Genomic DNA, 10,390 nt, shown 5'->3' on the forward strand with positions numbered 1-10,390 from the left:
ACCGGTTGGTTGGTCCTTTCTCCTCCCCCCGGCCCACATTTTCATATGATTTTGGTATTAAACCTTTACAGTTGGATTCAATAATATGTATTGCGATTGATTAAAGTATCCCGGGAGCAGGGTCATGCTTGCTAAAGCAGGTGTGCCTAGTATTGTTGCACAGATAACGGGAAGTTAAAAGTACTGTATATGGGGCCTGTTTGATCCTGGTTATAGGCAGGGTTTTTGAATATTTTATGTTACTCAAGTTGACCAATTCTCTCTATCTTCGGTTTACAGGCCAGAAGATTAACATTTGGATAATGGGACACTCATTTTGTGTATTGGGCTTCCAAACATCATTTGGCGAATGACTGGTCTAATTTTCCATGCTCGGTGGATATTAAATGGATGGGGAGGAGGGGTCTTTGTTGGCCATCCCTGGTCCCCTGGTTAGAGGAGGAATTGGCAAGATCACAACCTCCTGATATTCTTGTTTTACACCTTGGGGGTAACAATGTGGGTAAGACAAAATCACTGGCTCTAATCATACACATTAGAGAGGATTTACGTGCTATTCGGGCACGATGGCCTACAATTAATCTTTGTTGGTCCAACATTATCCCTCGCCTATCCTGGAGGTTTCCCATTCGCCCTTCTACACTAACGAGATTACTAAGAAAAATGAATAGTGTCACAGGGAAAGTGGTCAAGGAATTGGGGGGAGTACAGATTTTTCACCCATCCATTAAGATGGATAAAACACACCTGTTCCGGCCGGACGATGTTCATTTAAATAGAGAGGGGATGGGGTTTTTCATTAGGGAGATTCACGAGCAATTAGGTTCGTGGTTTAGTTCTCGTGGTGGCGGGCTGGGAACCCGTTAAAGGGTACCAGCTATGGTAGGAGAGCAGTGCAGTCAACGACTAGTCACAACGGTGGTTATGGTATTTTGGCCGCACGTCACTGCCCCTTTCAAGTAACACTACTGTTGATCCTTCTGAGTGGAGGATCACTTGACGTGCTTTGCGTGGCCGTCAATGTTGAGTCCAGAAGGGAGCAGTCATGCTGACACCTGTTTAACACCGGCCAATGTTAAGGGAGTATTCCTTGGTTAGTTTGAATGCCATTTGGGCATTGCAGTATTTGGTTAGATGATTGGTTGTTTAGTTGACTGCAGTTTGCTCTCGCCACCACCAGGTGAATTTCATTTAATTGGTTTATAATTAATAAAACTGCGACCTTTTGCCAAAGAAGCTATATGTGTCCGTGTCTTTATTTGATTAGTTTAAGTTACACTCATTAAGTTACGAAGGTTGGTAAGGTGCGTGAAGGAAGGGACATTAGCCATATGCATTTTAAGAACAGCAGATAGTTAAAACTGCAGGAACAGTACAGTCTGTCACTGTTACTGGCATTTTATATATATTCCATATATATATGGAATATAAAGTCACGAAAGAATGCACAGCAAAAAAAAACTATTCAAGTAATGCCATCTGTTAATAGAATAGTCATACTTGACAAAATATTAAAAAATAAAAAAAGTTTGTTTCACCCCCCAATAAAATACATTTATTAGGATGTTATTAATGTCTACTGTACATGAAATGCATTTTTACAAATGCTCCTGATTACAAACACATGTTATAGCATGCATATGCGACTGTCATCACTAGTAATCAGCACTTACACCAGATTTGTATCTGTTGCAATTGATACGACTGAAAAATATATACCTTTGAAATGCCCAAAGCTTGAATCAGACATTGCTGCTTGCGCCAAAGCTTGGCACACCCTTACAGTATATTGACTTTGTGAATATGCCCGTTCCCCTCCCTTGTCCACCGCTGAAATCATAGGCTGTAGTAAGGGTATTTTGCGCTCGAAGATTAATTGGATGTTACTGCATTCTCTAGCTTGTTTGCTTTTGGGCATGCGCAGAGCAATAATATGACACCTATCGACATTTACTTGTTTTAATGAATAAGGCCCACAGTGTACCTTGCCATTTTGCTGAAAAACATAGTTGCACAAATGGATTAAAAATGGTTGTAATAGGGAGAATTTTTCTGAATTCTAGCCTGGTGAGACAGACATTTTATTCATTATGGAATGATAGATTCCTAATTGAACTTGCAACATCAAATGTTTAATTTAATTTGGAGAGTGTTTGTTAAGTGAGATCTCTGGACCCAGACTCCCAGTATGTTGCAGAGCTGTTGCCGACATCCTATCCTTCTCAGATGAGAGCACCATTTCCTCAGTGGAATGCGTCAGTGCCTATATGTTCCTCCAATGCTGGAAACCAGAAGTTCCCATTTAGATCCAGAGATCACATAAATATTAAAGTGCCAACTGCTCTTGTCAGAACACTGCCTCTCCCACCCACACACATACACACTGGATATCCCCACTAAAACACACAATTTCAACAACATATCTCCACATTCATACAGCAATTTAAATAACCCAAGGTGCAAGATAAATCAATAACATTCTGGGGAAAGGGGGATCAATTGACAGCGACACCGTTTGTACCGTAATTTTAACGCAAATTTCTGCTCACAGCTCTTGGACTCCTGGGGGGGAATTCAATTGAGTAATACGGTCAATTGAATTCCCCCCAGGAGTCATAAACAAACACAGCTTAAACATTGCAGAAACATAGATAAATAACACCCTCACTTCAGTTCCTATCAAGCACACAGCACCCTACTCACCTTCACTCAGCAATATTAACATATCAGGGTAAAAACTTATTATCATCATCATCTTAGTTTATCTATAAGGTGCCACAGTATCCACAGTACCAAACAATCAACAAAAAGAAACAGAACAGAAAAGAGATAAGTCAGGGACAAAAACAATAGAATCAGTAAAAATGCAAGAAGAGACAATAGAGAAAGCAACTACAGAAGAAGACACAACTAGAACAATGAAAACCTTACAAAGAAGATGAAGAGATAGAAGGTAGAAAGAGCCAACTTAAAGAAACTATAAACATTTTTGAGAGAAATATATATCCTCATAACCAAAAACACAGAACCCTAGATTTACACCTGAATTCTACATCCAAACCCATATTGTGCTATAAAGCATTCCAAGAGCTATAAACACCTAGAGCCTCTTACCCACAAAGGGAATAACAGCACACAGCCTTATACATTTATAAACTAAGTTGCAAAAGAGCTATAATCTTCTTTATAAGAGCTTAAACTGCAGAACATACACACTGACACTCAACCAGATGCACAAACAATGGAAACAATACTGCAGACCAACACCCCAGAAACAAAGAAACACCCATCCAGACCTCTGCCACTCCAAATTCTCAACCAAATGATATTCAAGTCAAGCACTACACCTAGATAGTCGACATCATGGTTGTCCAACCCACGGCCCGCGGGCCGCATTCGGCCCAGCATGCCTGTAAATGTGGCCCAGAAGGAGTTTTGGTTGTGGCAAGGGGGCAGCACTGAAAAAAAAAAATTCTGCAAAAAAAAAAAAAAAGAAAATACTCCTCCTCCGTGTGGCGCTCGCAGTGAATGTTGGGGGTGATGTCATCACACCAGCGCGAGTCACCCGCGCGAACTATCAGCAGCAGTGAAAGATTATCCAGTATCTTATTGTTGTTACTCTGAATTTGGACTTTCTGCACCATGCAATTATGAACTAGCTGTGCTCTCTGTATGTATCAAATATAAATATTAAGAGATGATTGTATTTTTAATATTTTAAACCATTTTAAATGTGCAGTGCTGAGTAGGGTGAAAATATCACCCACTGTTACCCTCATCGGAGGCTGCTCCATGAGCCATTCCCTCACTTTAAATCTCTGTAGATTTCTATTAGTCCTCCTGATGCTACCTATATCGGTGACCATTTCAAACTGGTCAATAAAAAAAATGATTCATGGGTGCAGAAAGAGAGGAAAAAAAAGTTTTTGGCATTTAATTCCCCGAACCCCACTAAGGGACAGATGCAGGTAAGTTAAATTGTAGCTGGTAATGGGACTACTGCTTTAATCATGATTCTGCAACAGGTTTCCTAACTCTTACTAACTTCATTTCCAAGTAAGTTTAATATGTTAACTATGTTTTCTATGTTTTTTTCGATGATCAGCTATCGTTAGTGTTAGTGTATTTTATGTGCGGCCCAAACCAACTCGTCGTCTTCCAATGAGGCCCAGGGAAGCTAAAAGGTTGGACACCCCTGGTCTACATCATAGACTCCTGTTTTATCTCTCCACATAGGTATTTCTAGGGATCAACGCCAACACCTCCACAATCAACTGAACCCCCCGACATACATAAACCCTCATAGTTTTCATTCTAATTAATGGTCTCATACAATGCAAACTGGGTCCAGGTATTATGAGATGACATCTTCCACTACTCTGGCCGTTGACCATGAGAATCTCCACTTTATGGAGGAAGAGAAGGTATGCAGATGCTTTATACTCTTTGAGAATAAAGATATATTTAATAGATGACCCAAATATAGCAATAAACCCCATCTGGATATGGAGATGTATAAAATGTTAATTTCTTGTTAGGACTAGAACACCTTTCATTGTACAATTGATATGAACATCAGAGTTATTTGTAACTTTTAAAATAAACAATTAAGATTACAAACTGTTACTACTCAAGATTATATTAAAAAAATCAAGTATCTGTTATAGCAAACCCATCCAAAGAAACATTTTTAAAACAAATGTAATCCCCTTGAGTAGCAAATCTGCTAAGGTCTTTTGAGTTGGTGGAACCCTCTTTGATTAGCTTCTAGTTGTAAATGTCTATGGAATTCAAAGTTTGTTGATGATTATGTCTTGAGTTGGAGGAGACAAGGGGAGATCTCAAAGTTATGCTTTCAAAAGAGGGTTGGGATATGACATAGAAATGATTTAACTGGGTACCCAGTAATAAAAAAGAATAGATAGGTGCAGTAAATTGCACCTAAATTCTATTAGATGTTGTCTGTTGGTTTTCCATAAATGAGATACAAAAGCATTATAGCTGTGTTACCCTCCAAAAAGCAATTTTTTTAATGAATTTTATTAATGACTTCCTAACTTCTTTGTTCCTCAAAGTATAAATAATAGGGTTCATTGTTGGGGTGACAACTGTAAACAATAGGGCTGCCACCCTGTCTTTTTCAATTGAATTCTCAGAGGCAGGTCCAAGATAAGTGCACATTGCTGTCCCATAAAACAAGGCGACAACGGTTAAATGTGAGGAACATGTTGAGAAAGTCTTGGCCCTTCCCTCTGAAGAGCGTATCTTCAGGAGATGAGTAATTATATAAACGTAAGACAGCGCTGTAAGGAAAAATGCCCCCATGCTTAGAAATCCACTGACAGTGGCCAACGTGATTTCATTGACATGGATGTCTTTGCATGCTAACTTTATTACTGGTTTTACATCACAGAAAAAGTGTTTGACTCTTTTAATGTTACAAAATGGGAGCTGTGATGTCATAACTGCATGAATTAAGGAAGAAGTGAGACCAGTGAACCAGGAAATTAATACCAGTACGATGCAAGCACCCTTCTTCATAATGGCTATGTATTGTAAGGGGTGGCAGATGGCAACATATCGGTCATATCCCATGGCAGCCAGGAGGACACCTTCTGCACATCCCAAAAAGTGGGAGAAATACATTTGAGTGATACAACCGTTTACTGAAATAATGTTCTCCACCAAAAATCCAACCATCATCTTGGGAACGATACCCGTGGAAAAAAGGATATCCAAGAAGGAAAGATTACCTAGCAAGAAATACATTGGGGAGTGGAGAGTGGTATCTCTGATCACCAAGAAGATAATAGTTAAATTCCCAACAATGTCAAGAAGGTAAAACAATGAGACTAGAAATAAGAGGAACTTCTGAAGCCACGGCAGGTTGGTGAGTCCCAGAAGAATGAACTCACTTATTGATGTTCTGTTCCACCCGTCCATCCTGTTGCATATAAAACATTGAAAAGAGATTTGACTTTAATTAACTTAATAAATGAATTTAACATGCAGCATAACTTTGAAGAATCTTATCTTTAAACTAAGTTTTCATATTTAGGGAACAATTCACTTAATTGTTAGAATTCCGCATTCTAATCTTGTAGTGACCACCAATCTGGCAGTTGAAGCACATTTGTGGCTGTCAAAGTCTGCTAAACTTTTTGGACATCGACATAACCACATTGACATATTCTTCTTTGTCTTATCATTATCTTGTTACAGTGCCCTGAGATCTTTTCTCCTTATAACTAAATGCTTATATAAATTATATAATATATGGATTACGTGAGAGATCCTTTCGACCAGTGACTATGCTGTTAATGAAAAGATTTTTTCCTAACATTTGCTGTGTTACAATATGTCTCTTATTATTTAGCACATAAAGCTTTGAATGTTAGTCTTGGTTCCTTCCCAATTTATTGGTGTGAGAAGTAGGATTCAGTTATATGGAGTCAGAGTAAAATTAAACATGGAAGTGTCTCTTGTTGAAATCTCTTTAGTGTTCTCTTGAGGACAATCGTTGCTTTCCTTCCTTTAACAGAGATTACTGTATACAATCCTTTGTTGTCCTGAATAATTGGAATGCATCTTGGGTTAGATGCCTCAAGAGTACTTGTGGAACCAATATTAGTTCTTGATTTTAGTGACATTTGGTTAAGTCTAGACAGGAATAGAAAAATAATGTTACAAAAAAGGTGGTGTCAGTGAGCTACGTTAATTGGGAAATTGGTTTGCAGTATGAACTTTCACAGATCAACAACTTGAGTTATAAGTCCCCTTTCATGGGTGACTAAATGTGATTAGAAGACTGGAAACTGCATGCAACAACACCAACTCATTTACAAATTGATGGTGGTTAGACACAAGGGTGTACACTGAAAGGATTTACAAATTGTATTGGTTCAGTTCATTCTCTCAAAACGTTTTGTGCAATGTTTTATCCATTCCCTATACGCTTGCTGGAGAGTGGATATGAGATTGCTAGTGTAAAGAGATGACAGTGAGGTCTAAAGAACTTGTGCTCTACAAAAGTCGCAGCGCTCATCTGTATAGGTGCCGGATAACAAGGACTTGTAAAGAAGTCTTGGTTAAATACCCTAGCTCTTATTAGACTACAAGACACCCCAATCAGACCATTCCTTTGAGTTTGACTAAATTGCATGTGTATCTGCTAGGTGTAAAATCCCTATGTAAATTGATTTAGTAAAAGTAAGGAAAAGAGATTTATTGACCTTAGGATATTAGCATAATATACAATGTACAGTATGATCATATGAGTATGGTCATAAGGGATGTAAGTTTATTAAGATGTGATAAGTCTATATTAAACAACATCCATCTAACTGGTTTCCAGAGCATGGGACTTTTGATATTGATAAAAGAGGTTAACTCAGCTGAATCCATGGGTTTAAGGGAAATACAATTTCTCAGCCTCCGTGGAATACTTATTTTGACTGGTAAAATAAAAGTATTAAGAAAAAATAACAATCCCATATTATGAGTTTAGAAGTTCCTGGGAAAAGGCATTCGTAAATTTTAAACAAAAACAATTTAAATTAAGAGCAGACAAGAAATAAGCCCACGCTTGTTGAGTCCATATTATATTTGGTACCAGCTTAATGGCAATATAAATGCCCATATATATACAAAACAAATAGACATTTGTTGTCAGCGCTTAGCCTTAACATTGCATATATGTGTGTATCTAGCAAAATAAAAAAATGATGTATTAGTTCATATTTTGATCAAAACATTTAAGCCTGCATCCCAGCATCGAGGGCACCTCGTTATATGCAGGTCCTGCACTTACCTATATGCTTTAAACACCATTAAAATGCAGTTAAAATCAGATGCAGTCATCTCCCACTTACAGGGGCTTGCATTTAGCAAGGGCAGGCTTGTGAGCCAAACCCAAAAGAGCCTTAAATAGACCTGATAGACAGCTGCTAAGACAATATAAGGCAATATTTAAATCAAAACCAGAGAAGAAATACGCCTGTGTTCGGAATATCCCATATCATATCTGGAACCAGCTGCATGGCAATATAAATGCCCATATATGTATACAAAATGAAAGACAATTGTTGTCAGTGCTTATCCTTAACTGCATATATGTGTGTATCTAGCAAAATGAAAACATGAGGTATTGGTTCATATTTTGATCAAAACATTTAAGCCTGCATCCCAGGATCAAGTGTAGTACTTTCTATGCAGGTCCTACACTGACCTATGTGCATTAAACACCAATAAAATGCAATTAAAGTCAGATCCACTCACCCCCCTCCCCAGGTACAGGGTCTTACATCCCAATTGGGCTGGCTTGTGAAAAGAGCCTTAAATCGGCCCAACAGACAGCTGCTACATATATAAGGCAATATTTGAAACAAACCCAAAGAATAAATACACTCACACTTGGTATATCCCATATTATATATGGTATCAGCTGCATGGAAATATACAAATGCCCAAATATGTATACAAAACAAAAAGACAGCTTATGTCAGTGCTTATCCTATACCAAGCGCAGGCGTATGAACCAATACCTCATGTTTTCATTTTGCTAGATACACACACATATACAGTGTAAATATAAATTAAAGAAACAATTAAATTGTCTTCAGAAACAAGTGATGTCCTCTCAAGTTGCACTGACTCTATTTATATTATACTAGCTGAAGTACCCGGCATTGCCCGGGTGTAAATCTTTAAATTATTATGTTATCAATGAGTTGTATGTAACTGTCAACATTTTAAAAATAATTAGCAGCTTAGCAGCTCTTCCAACACACCCATGAGGCGGCTGCCCAGTGTCATTTTTGTTTTTATATTAAATGTCATCCAAATCCATCCAGTGGAAGGCCCAGAACAGGCTCCCTGGGTCAAATTTCTGGCCACTGTACACCAACAGGGGGTCCGATGGGATCTCAATCCCCTAGTAAGTCTTCTGACATCCAAGTTTACCAGTCTGTAAAATTCTCATCAAAATCCATCCAGTGGAAGGCTCAGAACAGGCTTCCTGGGTCAACGTTCTGCCCAACAAACACCAATGGGAGGGCTGACCAGGACCCTAACCTCCCTAAAACTTGGCCAGGATCCAACTGGATCGCGTCGATTTCATCCCAATCGGTGGAGGGTGTCAAAAAGACATTTGCCTGCAAACAAAGAAACAAAGAAAGAAACAAACTTCTTTTCATATATATATATATATATATATATATCAAAATGATAAGTTATGCAAGGACGGCGCCTTCAGGTGTAAAAACAGATAATTGTGTATATATAGTCAGTAAGCTCAGAGAGTCCAGAGAACATAAAATCCCGAGAAAAATAGTAATGTAGGTGGATATCAGCATATAGCAGCATATATCAGCAAATCAGGTGAGACACTGTGCAGATTAATAGTGTAGTAGTGTGTGTACCAGAAATAAGTAAAATAACAGCTTATCTGTATATAGGCTCCTCAATCATCCCAGGTGGTGATTTCCTTTGCTCGCAGAGACAAGATGCAAATATAGTATGTTCTATTAATAACTGCTGCATCACCGCTCAATAGTAGGAAAGATATAAGAAAGCCATATGGTGTAGTATTTTTGCAAACAATTTATTCAGCAGATTAAAAATATAAAATGTAAACTCACAATGAAGATAATAAATATAAGCTTATCTGTATAATATACAGGCGAGATCACTGGTAGTCATATCCCTGGAGGTAGTTTAAGATGTCCCACTATAGGCTCCATACAAAAGCTCAGGAAAGGGTGATATCTTAGTTTGTTACTCCCAGGGTAGATCAGTGAAACAGGGCCTTAGATAGTACAGTTGTGGGCCTCAACGCGTTTCGTTCAGTTTGAACTTTATCAGGAGGAATTAGGTGATATTAAAAACTATGCCCTTTATATAGGGGTGTGTCGCACCATTTTGCGCTAAAATCACGGGCAAATAACGTAAATTTCTGAAATTCAAAACATATATCAGGCTCTGTAAAAAAAATTGCTAAGAGATAGGCAAGGTCATCATCATCATCATCTATTTTCGCCACTAATTCTGCAGCGCTGTATAGATAACTCATTCACATCAGTCCCTGCCCCATTGGAGCTTACAATCTAAATCCCTAACACACACACACACACACACAGATTGAGAGAGACTAAGGGCAATTTAATAGCAGCCAATTAACCTACTAGTATGTTTTTTGAGTGTGGAAGGAAACCGGAGCACCCACGGAAACCGGCTTTAAAGCAGACGTGCTAACCATTAAGCCACTGTGTGTCACCTAAGGTTCATAAATTCTAAAATACACAAATTATTATCACCAGCATTAATAAAATGTATAATGGATAATATATATATATATATATATATATATATATATATATATAATTTTTTTTAA

At 38.1% G+C, this 10,390-nt stretch overlaps 1 protein-coding gene across 1 annotated transcript; it reads right to left on the reverse strand.

Annotated features, from left to right (window-relative positions):
• Positions 1–4,995: 4,995 nt before the first annotated feature.
• LOC142108348 (olfactory receptor 12D2-like) lies at positions 4,996–5,943 on the reverse strand. Its single transcript, XM_075191977.1, has one exon. The coding sequence runs from the start codon at positions 5,941–5,943 to the stop codon at positions 4,996–4,998; it is 948 nt and encodes a 315-aa protein (XP_075048078.1).
• Positions 5,944–10,390: the final 4,447 nt, after the last annotated feature.

This window comes from Mixophyes fleayi, chromosome 12 (genome assembly GCF_038048845.1).
Source record: "Mixophyes fleayi isolate aMixFle1 chromosome 12, aMixFle1.hap1, whole genome shotgun sequence".
Taxonomy (NCBI): Eukaryota; Metazoa; Chordata; class Amphibia; order Anura; family Limnodynastidae; genus Mixophyes; species Mixophyes fleayi.